Here is a 24,303-nt window from a genome sequence, read left to right on the forward strand (position 1 = left end):
AACACGGGCATATTCACTAATACAAATGATTTTCTCTGTATGATCTCACATTCACATTATATTGAGAACTGAATTTTTCAATAATTTAAAAGAAACAAAAAATGCATAGCTGAAAAAGTCAACATTTAATGGGATTATGTCAAAGCAATTTTCTTTTCCTTATAATAACTTAACAATTTTGACACTAACACACGGGCCTCCTAATTGTAGAATGAAATGAAACAATTATCTTAACTAAGAAACAATAACCCACAAACACTCCTAAATAAACACTTAATTGTCAATATTCATGTGTTTACACTTTTACTTAGCACATCCTTTAGAAAGTTCTGTTATGTTTGTATACAGCTCTACTAATTGTCTTCCATAACGAGACACAGTTTGTCAACAGGTCGCACAAATTCTGAAGAAGCAGTCTTCACTTTTACACTTTTTTTTAACACACTGAATAAGATTCTCACCGCTTGCTGCAGTAGTTTGTGGAGCCAAGTGTTGATTGAAGTCTTCTTGAAGAGGTAAGTTTATGTTATCAGGTAAGTACCGTTTACGTTCAGTGTTGAAATGTTCATTTACATCTTCATTCACAGGAACAGGGACATATGGATCGTGCGGTTCTAGTGAACGTTCTGATTTCACACTACCTCTGTCAGAGAAATAATCTTGAAGCACTTTAGACTTTGCTTGAGAAATCTCCATTTCTGTTTTCATTTCTAACTCTTCTTCCTTCATTTTCAATTGCATCTTAGCTAAGTCTATTTTCTGTTTCTCTTTCAATGCTTTCATCTTTGTCTCTAATTCAACTTGCTTTTGTTTTTCTTTGAGATGGGCTGATGAAACACGACTTGTTAGTGATGAATGACTTCCTTTAGAGGAGGCTGATTCTTCTTTAAATATACAAGCACTTTTCAGGCTGACTGAACCTTGTCTACTTATATCTTTCTTATCAGTCTGTTTAACTTCTGGTTTCTGTTCATCTTCACTTTTGTCATTCAGTGAATCTTTAACATTCTTTTTCTCTGTTTCACTTGGTTCACGGATGTGTTTGAGAAAGAATGCTTCTGACTTTGATTTACATGTCAGCAGAACAGAGTCTTGTGATTCACATTCTTCAATAAAAGGACTAAGTTCAATTTCATCCAACAGTGATGCAAAGTCTTTGCGGAGATCTAACAGTGTTTCGTAGAATTTCAACCAGCTTCCATGACTACATCTAATCTCCTCTATCTCTTCAGAAGTGAAAGTTTCAACATGAGATTGGGCATAAAGTTTATCAAAATCATCCACGATTGTTTATATAAACTCTTAAGTTTCTTATATTAAGTTTGCTTAGCATACTGCAAACCCTTTTCTGTCATCTTCCTTAGTCTTTGTTTCAAAACATTATCCTTTTCTTTTTCTTCCATACCTTTGTCTAAACAATGTCAATGCTGTAATAACTTGAAGTCTTTCTTTCTCAAATGATGATCTCTTTATTCTTTCCTGTTGACTGAAATACAAATAAATAAACAATAATTACTATTTTGATCAAATGATGCATTAATGCAAATAATCATAATGACATTAGAAATGAATTAACCTAATAAAATTGACTACCTTTCAGTGACATGAAATACTATGCAAAATGTAAACAAACGCTGAAAAACACTTTATGACTAAATAACTGCTCTAAAACATTTATACACATGTAGATAATGATAAAATAATATATATGACAAAATTTGGCAAACTCACCATTGTTTTCAGACTCTTTTATCCTTAAAACCTTTTCTCATTTCTTTCATTCTCTCATGCATGCTGCATGCTTTTAGGGCCACATGGAAGATAATACACGATACTAAGCAGTTATGCCCCTTGGCATATTATGATGAGTAAACATAAATTTGAATGGAGAAGAAATGAAATATGAATTAATACTTGCCAAAAACGAAATATGATTTATATTTTAATACTTTGATAACAAACAAAGGAAATATGATTCTGAACTTTGAAAATAATAACTTAACAATTTTGACATTTACAAAGATATGGAATGAAATTTAACATAATTGGAGCAACAAAGTTTGTCTATATGATGATCCGGATTTCATAACACACGGATGTCGTGCAGATGGTCAGTTGTGACGTCAAGTTCAATATCTGTCACGACCACCACGTGCTTTCATAACCGCACGGCAACGAATTTTGGCCTGGGGAATCCTTCTCCATTCCCCTGCAGTGTTCGCGCCGGTTTGTGAAGTGTTGCAGGCTGAGGTTGACGCTGTCGTAGACGTCAATGGCAGGAAGAAGGTGTTGCTATAAAATTTCGCCCCTGCAACGTAAAGCCGTCAGATACCCTGCATGTGAACAGGAGTCGGACGTTGTGTGTAGGATATTATTTTCCCCCACATGACACTTCCTCCACCAAGTCTGTCCACTTGACGTACACAATTACGATCAAAACGTTCGTTAACACGTCTGTACACACGAATCAGCCATCCCGTCTTTGTGAGAGAAATCGTGATTCAGCACTAAACCATATTCATCTCCAATGTCGCAGACGAACATGTTGAAGGCGGTCATGACGTCGTATGCTTATTAAGACTGGTCTCCTGCCTTTCAGTCAAGAATGGTTAAGATGATTCCGTACAGCCTAAGCGGATATCCTTCGAAGACCAGGCACGTTGGCAGCTGTGTGTTCGACCGTGACAGTCCAATCACGTAAATGCAGCACCCGGATGTACCGATCTTGGGCGGGTGCAATGACTCGTTGTCTGTCGGGACGTGAAAGGTCATTGGTTGACCCAGAATGTTGAAATCGTACAACGAGACGTAAAATTGTACTCTAGTTTTAGACGACGTGCAATTGATGTCTGAGACTATCATGCTTGAAGTCGGTGTTGCCGAGTCAAGCCGTGGCATAGTTAAGTTCTTCCAAAATTGCAAAACCATGTAGCATATGTGTATACATATGTTGTTGTGTTAATAGCCAAGTGAAGCCTGTACGTTTTCCATAAACTGCACGTTGGAAACGGTAACGGTGTCGTTTGGGCGACATGTTTTAGAAATATATATGAACGATGCACCCAATGTGAAAATACTAGTACATGTAGTACGAGAAACATCATATCCCAGATATATTGTGATTATTCAAAAGATATTATTGAAATGGTATCATTTTTTGGTACTAATTATCTTTTTTCAATTCTTTTTCATTAAATAGTAATAATTATTTCAGAATATCAAACATGAATATTGAAGCAAAATATCACTTTGACCATCAACGGTATCTTTACGTACATGTACTTACTGGAAACAGTAAATATGATGGTACACTTTTTGTCCCATTAGAGGTTATATATGAGCCGCAATTGTTCAATTACATAAAGAACCTGCTGCTGGCCAATATGACATCGTCTTTTGTTGGTTAAAGAGCCATTCAGGAATCATTAGTCACACAATGTCTGATGTTTCAGACCTCAACAAATCTGTGACACCACTTCAGATCCCATATATTAAACTTGCAATTCGATGTCACACCCGAGACGTAATGCAAAAGAAGTAGGACACCCAAACAGGTATAAATCAATTACATGCAATAAAATCAACTATCGGATACACCTACTTGGGTTGCCAGTCCAAATTTGAATAGGTCATTTTATGAAGAAGTTGTATTTGCCATACTATTTATACACATGACTATATATTGAAAGTTTGGGATCCTCCGTATTGCTGTAACCCTTGTGTTGAGTTTCACAGTCAAGCATGTCCTGTTTTTTCCTTCACAAGGGATAACTATTTGAAGGTTTCACACATAAAGGATCTTTTTTATATTATTAGTCCTCATTTTAATTTTTTTATTTGTTAAAATGTTTTCTATAAATTAAATGACCTTTTAAATTGGTAGAATGAATGTATATTTGAGATACTTAATGGCTGAATCCTCGAAGGGGGGTTAAAGTAATGTACCATTATTGTCTCCTGTAGGTCCATGTCATTCTAGAATATGTATATCTACAACTCTTTTAAACTAACTACAGTCGCCAGCGACTGAAGGATGGTGTTCATCCCGCAGAGGACTATGCAGGTAGCATGATGATGATGATCACCCTTCGGTTTCTAGCGATCTATAGCCCATTTTTATCATGTATTGTTCTGTTAAGTGATATCCTTGTATGGCTTGTAATATAATTCATCGTCCTTCGACGACAGATTTTTATACATATTTTTCAAAGCCACAAATTTCACTGCATTCAAAAGCATCCATAAAGGAATCAATATTTTTCATAAAGGTTTGTTTATACATCCGACAACTGTTGACCAGGTGCCTTTTTTAACTATGCGGCAAAAATCTCGAACGATTTAACAGGTTCTTGCAACTCATCGTGAGAACGGATGTAAGAGAAAATTAACCCTAACACGGCTTAGAAGTATTCACAACCAACAGCTACATATGAGAAGATAAAGAGAACAGTTCAAATAAATAATTCAAAGGAATCTGATCAGCAATTCGTTTCTTACAAAGGAGTGAATATCTATATTAGCATCTTAAGACAGGTTCAACGATCTAAAAGAATAACGATAAACAGAACAGTAAAGGGAAAAATTCGGAACCCTGTCAATCGATCTGTACCAGGAAACTGTACTTTCACGGAACTGATGTTTTACTGAGTAAACATATTGACACAGACTTAGTTTCACACTTCACACTTCATACAGCTGTTCATTAAATGATTATGTGAAACATACCAGCATAAGTATGTATGTTTGTGCAGAAAAATTTACAGTAACACTGAGTGAAAATATATCCCACCCAATGGATCTACATCTTGTAAAATGGGAGGCAATCCTTCCTTTTAGTACTATTCTAACAATGGTGCATTATAATCGATTCTGTTATCGCACCCCAAGCTTATTTGAATATTTTGAAACGCGACATATGCATGTAGACATATGCATGTACTGTACAGTATATCGGAGATATGATTACTTAAATCAATTTGCACAAATTTAACAATTTAGACGGGTTTTTCCTAACATGAAACACATATCACCTTTAATAATGTATTTCAGGTAAGTTCAAGAAAATGTACAAATATTATGTTCGGTTAGCTCTTCAACTTGGTATGATTGAAAACATCAGGATATTTTATATTGTAAAGAAGGTTTCTATCAGGAATAAATGTGCAATTTAACTTCAATTTTCCCTTGTTTAATAAAGCACCAACTGTTTGAAATCGACCACCCTCTTTTCAGCGCCTTATTCAACTCAGCAGGTTAAAGGTTAATGTAAACAAGGCCAAAAGTGAGCGTGGCTCACTAATACCCCCGATCCGCCTAGTGTGTCAGTAGTTTCAAATTAAATAATGGATAGGGTTAGGGTTTGAAATTTTCTTTCATTTTTTCTTTTGACTGCACCCCTCCATATGACACAGATTATATGTACTAAGTTTGAGATGAATCAAACGGACAAAGTTTTCGGACGGACGGACGGACGGACGGACGGAACCTTGGTATAACTATATACCCCCGACTTAAAAGGTCGGTGGTATAATAAATTGTAATACATAACTTCTTTCACCAATCTTATTGTGAAGAAATTGGTATAGCCCCGTCTTATACAACTATCAGATACTGGCAAAGGCAGATTTGAATTGTCGACGGTGAACTTATCATAGCATGGTATTTTCCGTCATTGCACCACATCTCGCCACACACTGTTCTCACCTACCGCTGGCGAACTATTTTTGCCAGACGCGGCATTCAAGGGTTTCACTTTAACGGACCAAATTTCTTTAAATGCGACGTACGGTGACATTATAATGTGTTAAATAGGTAGATAGAATAATGGGCTCTCGATGTCGGGACACTGCATGATACATATGTGATTTTTAAGTTGATTTTGAAAGCCCGGCCATGTCGGACCGAACACTTGTCAAAGAGACTACGTTGAGAGTGGGAGAAAAAGAGCTTCATTCATACTCACGAGTCTGCGTAAAATACGGCGAACAGTGACATCATAAAGTGGTATTCTCTCATATATAGTACTGTGTTAAAGCTGTAAACACAATGCCGGACAGATTGAATTTTGTATAACGATAATTGGAAGTATTTGATATCCTGTTGCGTTTACCGATTCCTCTTTTCCATGTAACCTCGCTTAGCCACTCTCAAAGACTGCTCGACTTTTTCATTTTCAAGCGATTTACTCGAAATAACTGAATTATGCTACACGTTTCGTGATTTGTATTTGTTCAATAATGTCTTGTGTGTATGTTTATTAAATACATGTAGGTATGGTCGTCGATAATGGAGTAACGAGCCAACAATAACTTTGGCCCGGCCCGACTGATCATGAAGGCAATACCGCATTCAGAATTCAAAACAAGGGTTGTTCGGCTCGAGGTCGGTTATAATTATGTATGGTATCTCAGTGGGCTAACTAGCATTATGAAATCAGCATGAGTCAGAACAAGTACAAGCAGCCACACACCCACATACACGTGCATGCATGTCGCTATATAAGTACAATAATCTTGAATTGTACGATGTTAAAACCCCTTTCACGTAGAAATGGCACCCCTATTTACACCCTCTAAGATCCCCCATGTAGACCCTCAGTGGCTGTATTTAACAGTCCGCCTGTAGTCGGCGCCTGCACAAGTGCATCTGCTTGAACACAGGTAATGTCAACCTTAATGACGCTTCTGTTAGTGCACAGTTTATTCCAATACAGTGCTATCTAGAAACGAGACGTATTGCGGGGCCAGGGTCTGTATATATGCGTCTATCTTTGCTTGACAATGTGCTTCAGAAATAACCAAGCAGAACTGAGTTTTTATGATTCAATTTTATGAAACGAGTGAATAGTTCTGGTATCTGACGAGCGAAATCTAATACGTATTAAGTGTCCATGGTATTACACGGGAGGTAGTTTAGTATTTTATTTATTATACTTGTCATTTGTAATTTCTTAAAGAAATAAAGCTACTCTCAGTGATCTAGCATCTCACATGTCGTCGAAAAAGCGCAGTGATGTTGGGGATTTTTCAATATGTATTAGTGTAACTTGTTCCCGCAGTCCATTAGCACGCGCGTTGGTATTGCACAACGTGTTGTACAGCGGAATTGCCTAAAAGTCGGACCGGGCCGGGCCAGCGGATAATAAGTGATTCGAACCCACAAGCATAGGTTTCTCGCGTGCCCAAGGGACGCAACACTGCACAGCGAATCGTGGCGCATTAGCCTAAAAACAAATGTTTTTCTTCAGGAATATTTTGTACGGGACACAATATTGCAAGTCTGTTTTATATGGAAATATATAGTAGCGTTTTTTTTACATTCGTATATGTTGTAAAACATAATTGCAAGTATTCCGTGGCATTTGTTGGGCTAACAAAGCAACATTTGTTGCGTTTACATGTATGTTTCCATTAACCGATAGGCCACCAACGGACTGCCGTTTCTTTATTGGCTGATAATAGAATGGGACATGAGTTGCATAACGGCGCTGAACGAAGTCACTGATTCGTGTAGGTGTCTTCAGATTTGTGTATGGTAAAGGTGAAGTAAGCAGGTTGACGTATTTACTTATACGAATTGATTTCAATATTTTTTTGCGTTTATGAAGCTATATACACTGCTGTGTACACATAACCTCGATAAACGCCAAAAAAGGAATAACCTCGCTTCTTAAATATCTTGATGTTGGAGTGTGTACTGCAGGTTCATGATGCTGGATATGGAGTTGCTACAGAGGCTGCCTTACATGGAGCAGCTACTGGACTGGATCAAGGGGTGGGAGCAACGGTTGCCTACCAGTCCCACTGCCCGGGCTGTCCTACTGGGACTAGGCGTCGGAGTAGCCGTTTATCTGATCACCAAGAAGAGGTACAAGCTACCCCCTGGACCCCGTGGATGGCCGTTGCTTGGGAACCTCTTAGGTATTGTTATGACAAGCTGTGCTCACACCATATGTAGTAATATACATTATACATCTAATGTCACTTGTCATATTCTAACTGTATGGGGAACAATGAATGTCACTGGTAACACTCTAACTGTATGGGGAACAATGAATGTCACTGCTAACATTCTAACTGTATGGGGAACAATGAATGTCACTGCTAACATTCTAACTATATGGGGAACAATGAATGTCACTGGTAACACTCTAACTATATGGGTAACAATGAACACTGGTAACACTCTAACTATATGGGTAACAATGAATGTCACTGGAAACACTCTAACTATATGGGGAACGATGAATATCACTGGTAACACTCTAACTGTATGGGGAACAATGAGCACCGGTAACCCTTTAACTATATGGGGAACAATAAATGTTACTGGTAACACTAACTATTTAGGGAACAATGAATGTCATTGGTAACACTCTTACTGTATGGGGAACAATGAATGTCACTGGTAACACTCTAACTGTATGGGGAACAATGATTACTGGTAACCCTTTAACTATATGGGGAACAATAAATGTCACTGGTAACACTGTAACTATATGGGGAACAATGAATGTCATTGGTAACACTCTAACTATATGGGGAACAATGAATGTCATTGGTGACACTCTAACTGTATGGGGAACAATGAATGTCATTGGTAACACTCTAACTATATGGGGAACAATGAATGTCACTGGTAACACTCTAACTATATGGGGAACAATGAATGTCACTAGTAACATTCTAACTATATGGGGAACAATGAATGTCACTGGTAACACTAACTGTATGGGGAACAATGAACACTGGTAACACTGTAACTATATGGGGAACAATGATTGTCACTGGTAACACTGTAACTATATGGGGAACAATGAATGTCACTGGTAACACTATAACTATATGGGGAACAATGAATGGCACTGGTAACACTGTCACTATATGGGGAACAATGAATGTCACTGGTAACACTATAACTATATGGGGAACAATGAATGTCACTGGTAACATTCTAACTATATGGGGAACAATGGATGTCACTGGTAACATTCTAACTATATGGGGAACAATGGATGTCACTGGTAACACTCTAACTCTATGGGAACAATCAATGTCACTGGTATCACTCTAACTGTATGGGGAACAATGAATGTCACTGGAAACACTCTAACTATATGGGGAACGACGAATATCACTGGTAACACTCTAACTGTATGGGGAACAATGAGCACCGGTAACCCTTTAACTATATGGGGAACAATAAATGTCACTGGTAACACTAACTATTTAGGGAACAATGAATGTCATTGGTAACACTCTTACTGTATGGGGAACAATGAATGTCACTGGTAACACTCTAACTATATGGGGAACAATGAACACTGGTAACACTCTAACTATATGGGGAACAATGAATGTCACTAGTAACATTCTAACTATATGGGGAACAATGGATGTCACTGGTAACACTCTTACTGTATGGGGAACAATGAATGTCACTGGTAACCATTTAACTATATGGGGAACAATGAATGTCACTGGTAACACTCTTACTGTATGGGGAACAATGAATGTCACTGGTAACACTCTAACTATATGGGGAACAATGAATGTCACTGGTAACACTCTTACTGTATGGGGAACAATGAATGTCACTGGTAACCCTTTAACTATATGGGGAACAATGAATGTCACTGGTAACACTCTTACTGTATGGGGAACAATGAATGTCACTGGTAACCCTTTAACTATATGGGGAACAATGATTGTCACTGGTCATATTCTAACTATATGGGGAACATTGAATGTCACTGGTAATACTCTAACTATATGGGGGGCCGTCAGGTAGCCTAGTGGTTAAAGCGTTCGCTCGTCAGGCCGAAGACCCGGGTTCGATTCCCGACATGGGTACAATGTGTGAAGCCCATTTCTGGTGTCCCCCGCCGTGATATTGCTGGAATATTGCTAAAAGCGGCGTAAAACCATACTCACTCACTCACTCTAACTATATGGGGAACAATGATTTTCATTGGTAACACTCTAACTATATGGGGAACAATGATTGTCATTGGTAACACTCTAACTGTATGGGAACAATGAATGTCACTGGCAACACTCTAACTGTATGGGAACAATGATTGTCATTGGTAACACTCTAACTGTATGGGAACAATGAATGTCACTGGCAACACTCTAACTGTATGGGAACAATGATTGTCACTGGTAACACTCTAACTGTATGGGAACAATGATTGTCACTGGTAACACTCTAACTGTATGGGAACAATGATTGTCACTGGTAACACTCTAACTGTATGGGAACAATGATTGTCACTGCTAACACTCTAACTGTATGGGAACAATGATTGTCACTGGTAACACTCTAACTGTATGGGGAACAATGAACACTGTAACTATATGGGTAACAATGAATGTCACTGGTAACACTGTAACTATATGGGTAACAATGAATGTCACTGGTAACACTCTAACTGTATGGGGAACAATGAACACTGGTAACCCTTTAACTATATGGAGAACAATGAATGTCACTGGTAATACTCTAACTATATGGGGAACAATGATTGTCATTGGTAACACTCTAACTATATGGGGAACATTGAATGTCACTGGTAACACTCTTACTGTATGGGGAACAATGAATGTCACTGGTAACCCTTTAACTATATGGGGAACAATGAATGTCACTGGTTATACTCTAACTATATGGGGAACAATGATTGTCACTGGTCATATTCTAACTATATGGGGAACATTGAATGTCACTGGTAATACTCTAACTATATGGGGGGCCGTCAGGTAGCCTAGTGGTTAAAGCGTTCGCTCGTCAGGCCGAAGACCCGGGTTCGATTCCCGACATGGGTACAATGTGTGAAGCCCATTTCTGGTGTCCCCCGCCGTGATATTGCTGGAATATTGCTAAAAGCGGCGTAAAACCATACTCACTCACTCACTCTAACTATATGGGGAACAATGATTTTCATTGGTAACACTCTAACTATATGGGGAACAATGATTGTCATTGGTAACACTCTAACTGTATGGGAACAATGAATGTCACTGGCAACACTCTAACTGTATGGGAACAATGATTGTCATTGGTAACACTCTAACTGTATGGGAACAATGAATGTCACTGGCAACACTCTAACTGTATGGGAACAATGATTGTCACTGGTAACACTCTAACTGTATGGGAACAATGATTGTCACTGGTAACACTCTAACTGTATGGGAACAATGATTGTCACTGGTAACACTCTAACTGTATGGGAACAATGATTGTCACTGCTAACACTCTAACTGTATGGGAACAATGATTGTCACTGGTAACCCTCTAACTGTATGGGAACAATGATTGTCACTGGTAACACTCTAACTGTATGGGAACAATGATTGTCACTGCTAACACTCTAACTGTATGGGGAACAATGAACACTGGTAACACTGTAACTATATGGGTAACAATGAATGTCACTGGTAACACTGTAACTATATGGGTAACAATGAATGTCACTGGTAACACTCTAACTGTATGGGGAACGATGAATATCACTGGTAACACTCTAACTGTATGGGGAACAATGAACACTGGTAACCCTTTAACTATATGGGGAACAATGAATGTCACTGGTAACACTGTAACTATATGGGGAACAATGAATGTCATTGGTAACACTCTAACTATATGGGGAACAATGAATGTCACTGGTAACACTCCAACTGTATGGGGAACAATGATTGTCATTGGTGACACTCTAACTATATGGGGAACAATGAATGTCACTGGTAACACTAACTATATGGGGAACGATGATTGTCACTGGTAACACTCAAACTGTATGGGGAACAATGAATGTCACTGGTTACTCCCTACCTGTATGGGGAACAATGAATTTCACTGGTAACATTCTAACTGTATGGGGAACAATGATTGTCATTGGTAACACTAGCTATATGGGGAACAATGAATGTCATTGGTAACCCTTTAACTATATGAGGAACAATGAATGTCACTGGTAATACAATAACTATGTCGGGAAGAATGTATGTCACTGGTAATATCACGGCTCTATGTAGAAGTTTTGTTGTTGTTTTGTTTGAAATAAAAAAATCATAAATATACATATTTTATCAAGCCAGCTTTAGTTATAAATAGAATATAACTCGCCTACTTTCATACCTTTCTTTTTTTATCCCAAGCTATTGTCAATATTACTACCTTAGAAAATATTATCATGCTAACCTTGACTTGCCTTTGCATGTGTTGGACGAAGCAGTTGGTATCGTACAATGGACTCTGCTCTGTACATGTGTCTGCACAAAATATTAATGACTGGGGGAATGCATTTCGGCATCAGTAGTAACACCCACATTGTTTTCGAGTCAGTAAAACATATATATATATAAGTTTGAAGTAGCAACATACTACTACTACTACTACTACTACTACTACTACTACTACTACCAGTAATAATAAGCTTTCGAAATGTAACGCTTGCATGACCACCCAAACCCTCTTTAATGCATTTTGTATTTTAACCTGAGGCTTTTTGTATTGCGCAAAATCCACATCACAGAGGGACATGCTCACTGCACAATGTCTTCTTATGCTGCCACTCACGACATACATCAGTTTCAGTTGCTATGGAATTCATGAATGGACATTAATAACATGATCAGGGACAGTAGTTGTCCCACAGGAAACATGGTCTTAAACGAAGTTATTACAACTACAGAGTTCCGGAATGCAACTATCTACGAGAAGATGACGGAGTGGACAGCTCAGTATGGTCCCGTTGTGAAGTTTAATATGGGTATGTAAACAGTTCCATGTCACGGATACTTTTGAACGTGTGAAAACTGAAATATAAGCTTTAATCCACCTTTTATTTTCCATTGTTGTATATCTCCATTTCCTTATAACATATACCCTGGACCCTGTGGCCATAGCTTTGTGTTGAGCCCGATTCGAATGTCCAGTCCTGTCAAATGACACCTCTGAGCAAGCGAAAGTGATGACAGAGATGAGGATGGTGAAATCACTTGGTGAATCTATGGTAACGAGTTGATAAAGGGTGTTTATCATGTATAGAATGGAGATATGTTACATTGGATATTTGTGGTTTATGAAACTCAGAATCAAAAGAAGACTATTTGTTGTGAAGAATGCAAGGCAATGGCAATATCGAAATATATTCGTGTCATAACATCATCGAAGAGGTTTGTCCTATTCAGTTCTCCCCATAAGGCTCAGAAGATGCCAAACAAACACTGATTAGGAATAACGGATATTGACGGATATATTTCTCACATTGAATTACACGTATATCAAATGTTTTTACACTAATGTTATTGCATATGATGTTTTGACTTGTACAAAATATATACACGCGGCGGGAGTAATGTATCGAGTGCAAACATGGTTTTATGACATGTGCAACTTAACGAAAAGGCGTTATTTGATTTTATCAGTGTAGTATCTGACATGATAATAAAAACGTTTTTTTCTTTACAGGACCTATGACAATGGTGGCCCTCAACAATATAGACGTTGTGTTGGAGGCGATGGTCAAGCGACAGGCGGACTTTGCAGGGCGCCCCAAGTCTTACACATGTAATTATGATAGGGTTCATGCAAAGTTGCACCACGATTCCATGCTCAACGATATCACACACTATAGGCTTTAAATTGTTTTAAAGATCTTCACGTCTGGTAGTGATCTGTGTTGAAGCTTGATCCCATACAGTCCACACAATCTGTACAATCAATGGTGTTGACTGAACAGGAACATTTTATGCAAGAAGGGTCATTTAAAATTTTGTGTTTGTTTGCTTGGTGTCTGAACCAGACAATCTAGTGATTGACATCATGATCATCGCTCTACGCACTTGGGATATGACATGCATCAAGCAAGCCAGCAAACCTGACCACTCGGTCCCGTTAGTCGCCTTTTTCGACAAACATAGTCGCCTTTTATGGCTAGCATGGGGTGCTGAAGACCAATTCTACCCCTGATCGTCACGGGTAGAGACTCCGCTGCTCTTATCCTTTATCCAAAATTGGCAATTTTGTCGTGTATTATGAAACATAGGTGATCTACTATCCTTCCGCCACAGTAAGTAGCGACGTCGGAACAGCCAAATCCCTTCAGTTGAATGACCAAATCAAAAATGGTAGTATGTGTGCCTTTTTCAATTGGAGTAAACACACATGAATGTAAATTCATTATTCAAGAAAATATTCAATTTGTTTACACACTTAGATATATGTCATGTCTCTGTCTAGCGGACCTCCTCAACGACGGAGGTAAGAATATCGCCCTCGGAGACTACAGCCCTACTTGGAAACTACACAGAAAGCTGGCTACCAAAGCCTTGAAGTGAGCTCCTCGATATAAAACAGATAGTCACATCATGTATCAATTCGCAGATTTGCTGAAATATTGCTGCTGATATTGAGGTGTGTTTCCATAAATGACTTCACAAGGCAAGGTGATATTTAATAAAATATAACAAGAATGTCCTCAATAATATCCAGTATAGAATAAGTATCATCAACAAGTACTGTAGTTTAAATATTTTTCTAGTGAATTAGTGAATTATTGAATATGATTAGTTTTAGTCATTGTGTTCCAGTAAATGAGAGATACCCCCGCCAATACTAATATCGACTGTGTCGGCCAAAATGACTCCAGCTTAAATTAATAGTCAATATATATCACAGCATTCGGGTCCACTTCGTGTATTCAGCTACTAACGTTATGGCTGAGGCAGCAATGGAGTGGTGATACTGTGATTTCACTGTAAACGCAAGATTCCGCACATACAGTTCGTATTTTAAGACGGTCCTTTATGAACACATAATATTCCATACTTGACAGAACATTGGCATACACTCTGATTTGAAGACAAAATTAAACGCAACCAATTTGAGTTTTCATGTTAAGGGATCAAGCTCCTTTTCAAAATTCTCCATGTTGTGTTGTTTGTGTCAGGCGCTTAGAATCTAGGGGCGATACGTCTTGTTACTGGAAGTGGAAACGAATGTAAACACTGTCAGTGATGTTGGGAATTTAAATGTTGTTAAGTACTTGGTACGTAATTGTAAGTGATCAAATGTTTTCACGTCGCTAGGATATCTGGTTTGGTTTTGAGACAAAAACACGACTGTCGTGATATAACTATTAAACTAGCTGTGTTACGATTTTTCACTGGTGGATGTGGTTAAAACAAGAAACAAACCTTTGCGAGTATTTGGCGTTTCTTGGAACAGTGATGATAATAGTGGAATGAAAAGTCATTTGAAGCAATTAGAGCAAGAGATATCGGAAAACAGAAAAATGCAAGTCAATCATTGAGAAAGGGGTTTGGGAAGGAACACTGTGCACAAATTTCATTTACGGTCAACGAATAGAATGCAGAGAGAAGTGAGACACCATTATTGATAAGATATGCATCGGAAACTTGTGTAAGTAAGTATTCCTTGGCATTAAGAAACTTGAGACTAAGAGACTTGTTGATAGACCTCTGCACCTGCAGATACAGTCTATATATACAGGAGACCCTGGAGTAGATTTTCTTCTCGCGGCGAGAGTCAAGAAAAGAACAGATTGTGTTGCCCATTGACATTGATGACTTTCGCAGAGCTGCAGTTGCTTATGTGGGACAGCAGCGCATACGATATTCTTCTCAGAAACGCCGACAGAATCCAGCTTGGCAGCAAGATTATGAACTTAACATTGAATTTCCTAATTCTGGATCAGACAGAAATTGAGCAGTTGTAAATAGTGTTGCAATCATGTTCTGTACATATACGAACAATCTTGTTTATAGGTCAAAGTTAAAACTTTCACCGAAAGTACACTAATATGAATGAAACACTGATGGGTCTTCAGGGGTAGGGAGTGTCAGCGTCAGGCTTTAATGGTCTAAGGGAGGTAACCCTAGTTGCCGAACGTGACAGGAAATGCAAACAGTGTCAGACAGTTGGGGAATGTTTCTGTTGCTATGTAAGTGAAAGTAATGCTTAAGGTTTCAGTGAACGGTAAGCACATGAAAACATGGCAGCCAGTTAAGTGCCTTAACGTGTGACACATCCTCCCAACCAAAGGAGAACTCCTAATAACCTTGCTTGTCATTAAACTACATCCCGGCCATTATATATCACTCGCTCTGATCATATCTGTATGTTCTCTCTCACTGCACAGACACTACATGACGGGTACCCGCCTAGACCAGGGGATAGAGCGCTCCCTCACTAAAGGCATAAAGCTGATACAGGAGATGAAGGGGCCATTCAATCCTCATCACGTTGTCTCCCTCATTGTGTTCAACATCATCAACAATATCTGCTTCAGTGTCACGTGAGTGGAGCATTATCCAACATCTAACATTGAGACTTATGGTAATGATGGCATTATATAGCATCCACAAGAAAGATTTTTCAGTAAGGTTTGGCTTATGCAAGGATATACGGAAACGTTATTGAGTTAAAATAGCTTGTTCTGAATACGTGTACCCAGTTCAAGTTTCTTCTGTCCTTTTCACAAGGATAAAATCAGGGGAAATGAAGTATGTGTAGATATGATAGCGGGGAATGTATGATGTAATACTGTAATGTGTTATTGTAAGGTATTACTTTTCTCCAGCATGGAGAGTTGTGGACGCTCAAACGTAAAACAAATGTCTTAGACGTGCGGGAAACGCTCGTTGGTTTTCATCAAAATTGCAAACGTCAAACATCTGCATCGCTTCAGGCTTTCCTCAAACACGAACCTGACAGTCTGTTTCATAAATGAAGTACTGTTCAAGGCGGGCTCAAATCTAACTCACTTGTTCACTTACCCTTCTTATAAAGCTGCTGTCACGTTTGCCTATAGTATTGCAGGTATCTTCCTATATCATAGTAACCTCCGCTGCATGAAACTGGGCATTTCCATGTGGCCCCTCATGTTTGGAATAAGGTCTGGAATAGTTTTATTTTGTGTCAATAGGCATCACCTGTGGTAAATGATATTGACATGTGCAACTATGTCTTTATATGCCAAGTATAAGGAATGTATGCTCATAAAATGAACTATTTCCATGCATTTTGTCGGTGCTTAAACATGACGGGAGAAATGAATTGTGATCAGTTTTATACAGTTTTGAAAATAATGGGAATAAGAAAAATGATGCCTCAACTGTTTGAAAGTGATGAAAATGAAAACAGCATTTACATATATATTTCAAACGTGATGAAATGGTATTGACTGTGTGTCTGTCATTTCAACTTCTCTTGAGTTGCAGACGTTTGACATACATTGCACATGCATTAGTATTATCAATAGTGATTATGTACATTGTAACATTACGCTCGTAAATCAAACCCCAGTGCTGAGTTAATCGTTCATTGCGCCAGTGGTACGTCATGACGTGGAAAGGGCGTAATAGTGGTGATTGTGGGGTCATCGGTGAAGAATATCAATATTTGTATTCCCTATGCAGTCAACAAACTTAAGTCTCATTTTGATCAAAGATTCGATGAAATTCAAGCACAATTAATGGGAAAAGTGAAAACTAGCTTTGAAACGTTGGTATGGATGTAAGGAGCTGGTAAGAATTACTTTAAGAGTATTTATATATCTGAACGTAAGATTTTCGATAAAGATCACGATGCACAGAATGGTTTCCGAAATAGGCGATCAACAATTAAACAAATATCCAGCTTACATCAAGAATTGACTCGCAAATCTCTATGTAAATCCACCTACACAGTCTTTATTGACTTTCGAAAAGCTTATGTTAGTATTGATAGTAATTTGTCATGGCAAAAAGTGTTTTATACTGATAAAAAAGCGAAACTGTATCGAGCCCCAATCTCCTTTCAAACTATTGTCCAATGTTGTATAGGGTACGGGCTGCCTACACCCTGGTTTGATGTCCGAAGTGGTCTATAACAAGGCTGTTTGTTGCCACCGCTACTTTTTATTTGTACATCATTGATCTTTTTCCTTTATTAATGCAATACGGAACAAGAGTATTATGTTATAGGGGATCTGGGTTGGAAGCCATCAATTTTAACACAATGGTGTAGTGATGTGATTTTACAGGCGTTTGTGTCATTTTCGGCAAGATCGATTAACCTCGAAAATTCTGTGTTGGAGTAAGAATCATGCTCTAGGTAAAGAGCGAAATTGGAAATACACAAGAAATTATCGGTTTGTCCCATTTGATGGTTTAGTGTTTAACTATCATGTGAAGTTTGTTGTTTCTTAGGTGAAACGTGTAACGTTAGATCATTTTCACTCGCGGTGGAGACAAGAAGTGTCACAGCCTCACAGTTGTACTTGTTCTGTGGTGATTAAATTGAGGTTATATTGTAAGTTTAAAGTTGTATTTGGTGTTGAACATTATGTAAAATGTAATATCTCCAGATATACATACATACATATATATATATATATATATAACCAATTGTTTTCCCATTGCGTCACCCGGGAAGGCGTAGAAGGGTGTTCAATCTAACATGATGACATCTCTCGTGCGCTGTAATCGAATTCGTTTTATACCGCGACTGCTGTATTGTATCAAGGTATCCAAATGTTGTCCTCGGTTTTAGTGGAAAATGTAAATCCTCAAGATCGATCCTGCTTTTCCATCGCTCGCGGTTTTACATTTTCAAACAAAAGCAAGGAGGGCTGCTTTAGCTGTAGCATCATGATGAAGTAGCCATGACATATTCTCATACGTTCAATTACATCAGAGTTCACTTTGTGAAGCCCATTCCTGGTCCAAGCCGAGATATATCACTTCGTAAGCTAAAATTCAAATGGCTGTCAGGCAGCGCCAAACCCGTTCTTGTGGATTTTATTCACTTTGGGCTTATCTTCCTATGTTACACTGGTACGCCATGATACTGTCAGTAACACTCTGAACCACTCTTTCAGATGCGACGTTCATGACAACTACTTCAAAGAGATGTTGCATTTTCTGGATTACTTTCTGGATGACTTTGGCAACGGCTTTCTTGAAGATGTTATTCCTCCCCTCCGTCTCTGCCATACCAAGAAGCTGAAAACTGTAATTAAACTAGTTGCTGACTTCTTCGGAAACTTGAATAAAGAAATTGACAAACATCGACAGACGATATCCAAAGGTTCGTTTGACGTTCATTCTAACACAAGTTCTCAACAACTTTATATCAAATATTCTGGAAATGTCATTTCCTTATGTTCTCTTTGATTACAAGATAATAATAATAATGCGGGACATAATCGTTATGTCAGTGTTGATTCTGTTTATGGTTCTGTACTGCTGGACGGTACAGAAATGAGTGTCAACCAAGCGAAGTGCCATATCAAATCGGCCCAGACTGTTTTTCAAAAATAGGCTATCCTAACGACAACTGCGTGTTATGTGCAGTGTGTTGAGAAGATCAGCAACGCTGCAGAGTCCTTCGTTTGGATAAAGTCGACTGGCGTGAAAAGTGAAACAGAAGGCTTTCTGTTTGCTGCTCTGGACCAATCACTACCATCTCGACACAGTCAATGTGTGATTTTGTATCAAAATGTAAATATTAAATTTCGATTATGCAATGAATTAATAAATCAGACTGTCCAATACATTGTCAGTGGATGCCCAGCATTTGCACAAACGCAGTATCGTAAGCGGATGATAGAGTCGCTCGATCATTTTTGTACCGTCTTCGCCATGCTTGTGGATTTGACATAGAACTCCATCCATGGTACGACCCATCCATGTAGAGGGCGTCATTGAAAATGATAAATACAAAATGCTTTGGCCCGTAAACAACCTAAGACCTCAAACAACCTAAGACCTCTCCAGGCCAACAAAGCTGATCTTGTCCTTTTTGATAAATCCAATGAAATCATTTACATTATTGAATTTTCTATCCCCTTTGACACGAATGTGATTGATAAGATTCAGGAAAAACATGACAAATATGCAGACCTCGCTTTCGAGATATCCCAAGTACCAAATTGTCTGACTCCCCATTGTTCTTGATGTCTGAGGCTTGGTACCTCCCAATCCGTTGACTGACATTGGGAGAGTACCCGGGTTTGCTACCAGGATTTCAGCTCTTCTCTCAGTAATGAAGAAGGCTGCAGTGTTGGGGAGTTTTCACATACTCTTGAAAGTTCACATACCCCGCGTGTTCGACGAGGCAGGATTTGCTGTCTGGGCTGTGTGTAGAGGGGGCAAGGGCCCTGAGCTGATGATTACTGTACCAGGATCACCCAAACACTCTTTGCTGTATTTTAATAATAATAATAATAATAATAATAATAATGGTTTTGTTAAATTGGACTCATAGATTGAATTTGAACCATGATTGTAGATTTCGTGTTATACCATATACTATGTTCCCTATTAAAGAAAGTCACATGAATATGTACATAATTATCAGAACTGTATTAATGTATGCCTATGTCAATCGTTCTGTTCATTATGTTTTCATAACAGATAACATCCGTGATTTCTGTGATGCCCTGTTACTGGCTCAAGAAGAAGCTCGTGACGAAGAGGACCCGGAAGTGATGTCACAGTTGACTGACAGCCATATCACTCAAACCCTCTCTGATATATTTGCTGGTATATATTTGAACCTACTTTTCTCGATGTTGTTCCTGTTAATTCGTTCTTGTGTGACTCTTTTCCTGCACATGTTGGCTTATAGTTGCAGTTCAACATGACTGTTTAGTGTCGAATGGGAAACTCTTTTTGGCATCCAACTTCCGGAGGAAATGACCCTTACATGCTATGATCTGCATCGTCTGAACCAGGTTTAGATTGTTTCAATTGTTTAATGTTTGGCAGAGAGAGGATGAGTTTAAGATTTGTACGTCCTTGTTCATTTCCTTTAATGATATACTGGAAGTGATTATACTGTATCCCTGCAGCCGGGATGGACACCTCTCGCTTTACGCTGCTGTGGACACTACTGGAACTGGCTCAGCACCCTGACATCCAGGACAAACTTCACACGGAGGTCGACCGTGCCCTGGGTAAGTTCATACCCTGATATTATACGGTATGGTGACGACAAGTTATATGTTCATACGCTGATATTATTGTACGATGTCACGATACGCTTGTTACGCAAGATTCGGGTGTGAAGTACAAGACGAAAGCAACTTTGTTTATTGTTAAGGTAACGTTAGGCTAAGGGTCGATGGAGTACATGAAGAAATTCACGCCCTGTTGCTTACACTCTGAAGTCGTTAGACATTGAAAAGTCATAGTCGACGTAGTTGTGGTGGCGCGATGGCATCTGACACGGTCTCCCTTTCTGACGACGTCGGCCAAGTTTTGTTGATGCATTACGTAGTGTGGTTCGAGGTCAGTGACACACTTACCTGTGAACACGTACGATCTGATGAATAATTATGTGTTTCTATAACTTTTATAGTTACCATTGGGGTTAAAAGGTCCAGCCAAGGGGCTTATCATTTGGTTTCGCTAACTATTCGCTGAATATTTAAAACACACAAAGGCAATAGAGTTTCAGTGCACTTTGAAAACATATTGAAACAGTTTGGGATAAATGAAGTTTAAATTATTGATGTGTGTTTAACTTTAACAACACGGGGATGATACGCTGGATGATGCTACGATGATGTGATGATAAAATATTATTATAAATACAATTGTTTAATATTATGATATGATGATACAATGACATAATAGTATGATTGTATAATAGAATAATATGGTGATGTGATGATGTGAGTTTCGTTGATGATGAGACAGTGATGATGATACGGCTGTATGATGAAATAGTGATGTTGATGAAAGCTCGAGCAACGGCACCACGGATGGTTTATTTTAAATTAGTAAGATATCGGACAAGAGACTATCTTTAGTTTATTCTCGTGAGTAACATATATGTATGAATGTCCAGGTTCCAGTCATTACCCCAGTGTATCAGACAGAAGTAGTCTCCCTTACACTGACGCTGTGCTTCACGAGAGCATGAGGTTACACACTGTGGTCCCAAGCGGACTTCCCCACAAAACACTGTGTGATACGAAAGTCGGTAAGCCTCATTTTCAAGGATGTCCACTGGTCGATATTCTGAGTAGATGTTTTAAAAATCTAAGCTTCAAACCTTTCTATGGAACCATTATAATTATTCATTATTTCGCACTTGGCGCACTTATTAGCTTGAGCGCCAAATCCACATTTCCCACTACAGCGACATTCCAGGGCAAGTGAACAGGAGTTTACAACGCAAATTCCAGTTTCCTATCACCGTAAGCCTGTTGTAAAGTTTGAAATACTTCTCTTTTGTTTGCTATGTTTACTGGTAAATTAAAATTGGATTTATAGTCCATGTATCACGGCTTAATCGCCTCTTTCGCAACAGACTGACTTAAAATATGTCGTAAAGGACTAACGATACACGACAGTTCGAGTTGCGCAGTGAAAACAAAATCATACGTTCAGGCATCCTAAAGAGATCCTGCAAGCAGGCAACAAGATCAGAGGGCAATCGTTTGCTATTCTTTGGTTGAGAGGGGGTTTAAAATATAATTAATACTATTGCGTTTTCTTAAATTAGGAATGGGATCATAGTGGAAATTTAGGACAGCACAAGTTATAAATGACTTAAGTGATTGTGTGTCATCAATGCATATGAACGTATTTCAATCATTAAATTTTCAGGTGGGTATGACATTCCTAAAGGAACTACCGTGTTCATCAACCACTACGCTTTGCACCAGGATCCAGAGCAGTGGCGGGACCCGCAAGTATACAATCCAGATCGGTTCCTTGACCATGATGGCAAGATGGCTGCCAAACCAGAGAGCTGGCTTCCGTTCTCTGCTGGAAGAAGAGTGTGTCTCGGAGAGAGCGTGGCCAAGCCGGAACTGCATCTTCTGCTGGCCGGAATCATGAGGCATTTCAAAGTGTCCCTCCCACCTGGAGCTAAGGTGAACCTTGAGCCACGTGGAGGATCTTTCTTTAACGTACCACAGGATTTTGAACTCACCTTTGAATCAAGACTTTAGATTACTACTGTGATTGATATGTTGATTGGTTGGTTGGTTTGTTGTTTAACACCGCACTCAGCAATATTCCAGCTATATGACTGTAAATAATCGAGGCTAGACCAGACAATCCAGTGATTAATATCATGAGCATCGATCCACACAATTGGGATCGATGACATGTATCAACCAAGTCAGCGAGCCTAAGTAAGTCGACAAGCAGATTAATATGCATAGTCATGAACACGAATCTATTGTTTATATGATTGACAAATACGTTTCTTTCCATGATGGCGTTGCTGTTTCTATAAACACGTATTCTAGACATTATATGGACCATCAGTGTGAAGCCTCTCTGGCCAAATATTTTTGTTTGTTTGTTGTTTTAACGCCTTACTCAACAATATTCCAGCTATATGACGGCGGTCTGTAAATTATCGAGTCTGGACCAGACAATACAGTGATTGATATCATGAGCATCGATCCACGCTATTGTCTCGCCAAAATGGATGAGTAAAATGAAACGAGAATTCAGCGTGTCTGTCAAATTACTGACACTTCAAGTCATAATTAGAGCCTGAAGTATGTTAAAGTTGTAATGAAAGATCAGATGGGACTGTCAGCTAAACTTCGTTGTCAATCTCACAATTTTTAAGATTCTGAAACAACCTCATTGAAAGACTGTATTCCACCTGATCAGTTACTTTGTGAAACTGGTAACTTAAATGCTTTAGTTATTATTAAAACGCTCAGTTTATTGGGAGTGTAGACAAAATAATCATCCCATCATATTATTACCAGTTTTCCTTAAGATACAAATGTCAAACTTCGATCAAAACAAAACTTCGTGTTATTGAAATGAATATCTTTATTCTTAAAATACATATTCGTTTTATAAATACTTTGAATTTCAGCTTACGGTAATTTTTATAATCTAGATCTACACATCATATATGTTGTACCATGGGCCACGTGGCCGTATATTCTGAATAAAGATTTTGTGTTGTGTATTTCTGATTTTGGATTGTTGTTGAATTGTATGAGATTGTATGGGTTACAAATACTGTTTTGCTTGTGTTGCTTTTAGTATGATATCTGAGATTTGATACCGAGGGTCTATTTGAATAAATCAATCATAACAATGCAGTTGGCACTGTGTATGGCTTATCCAAAAACATGTCACGCGTGGTTCGATTACTATTTACTTAAGGTCATGGCATGATAAGGATTCATATTGCGACACCAAATGTTAGAAATATTATTGACCGAGTCTAAAAGATTTGTTTAGGATTTTTTTTACATCAATGTATTTTTTCTCTCTTTTTTTTTTGGGGGGGGGGGGGGGG

At 38.5% G+C, this 24,303-nt stretch overlaps 1 protein-coding gene across 2 annotated transcripts; it reads left to right on the forward strand.

The window, feature by feature from the left end:
- The first annotated feature begins 6,582 nt into the window (after window positions 1-6,582).
- Window positions 6,583-23,967, forward strand: LOC124111336 (steroid 17-alpha-hydroxylase/17,20 lyase-like). Of its 2 annotated transcripts, none has more exons than XM_046470989.2 (11): window positions 6,583-6,659; window positions 7,702-7,919; window positions 12,701-12,778; window positions 13,480-13,578; window positions 14,251-14,344; window positions 16,172-16,327; window positions 18,893-19,101; window positions 20,430-20,558; window positions 20,867-20,971; window positions 21,868-22,002; window positions 22,632-23,967. In XM_046470989.2, the coding sequence occupies exons 2-11, from the start codon at window positions 7,706-7,708 to the stop codon at window positions 22,976-22,978; spliced, it is 1,566 nt and encodes a 521-aa protein (XP_046326945.2). In that variant the 5' UTR covers window positions 6,583-6,659; window positions 7,702-7,705; the 3' UTR covers window positions 22,979-23,967. The 2 variants fall into 2 exon arrangements, with proteins under 2 accessions (XP_046326945.2, XP_048252112.1); XM_048396155.1 differs by lacking the exon at window positions 6,583-6,659 and adding an exon at window positions 6,670-6,747.
- Window positions 23,968-24,303: the final 336 nt, after the last annotated feature.

This window comes from Haliotis rufescens, unplaced genomic scaffold (genome assembly GCF_023055435.1).
Source record: "Haliotis rufescens isolate VD_foot unplaced genomic scaffold, xgHalRufe1.0.p SCAF_15, whole genome shotgun sequence".
NCBI classification, from domain to species: domain Eukaryota; kingdom Metazoa; phylum Mollusca; class Gastropoda; order Lepetellida; family Haliotidae; genus Haliotis; species Haliotis rufescens.

Coding starts and splice junctions, on each gene's coding strand:
- LOC124111336 (XM_046470989.2), top strand. CDS start 7,706: ATGATGCTGGATATGGAGTTGCTACAGAGGCTGCCTTACATGGAGCAG. Junction 12,779..13,479: donor CGTTGTGAAGTTTAATATGG/GTATGTAAACAG, acceptor TTTTCTTTACAG/GACCTATGACAATGGTGGCC. Junction 14,345..16,171: donor CTGGCTACCAAAGCCTTGAA/GTGAGCTCCTCG, acceptor CTCACTGCACAG/ACACTACATGACGGGTACCC.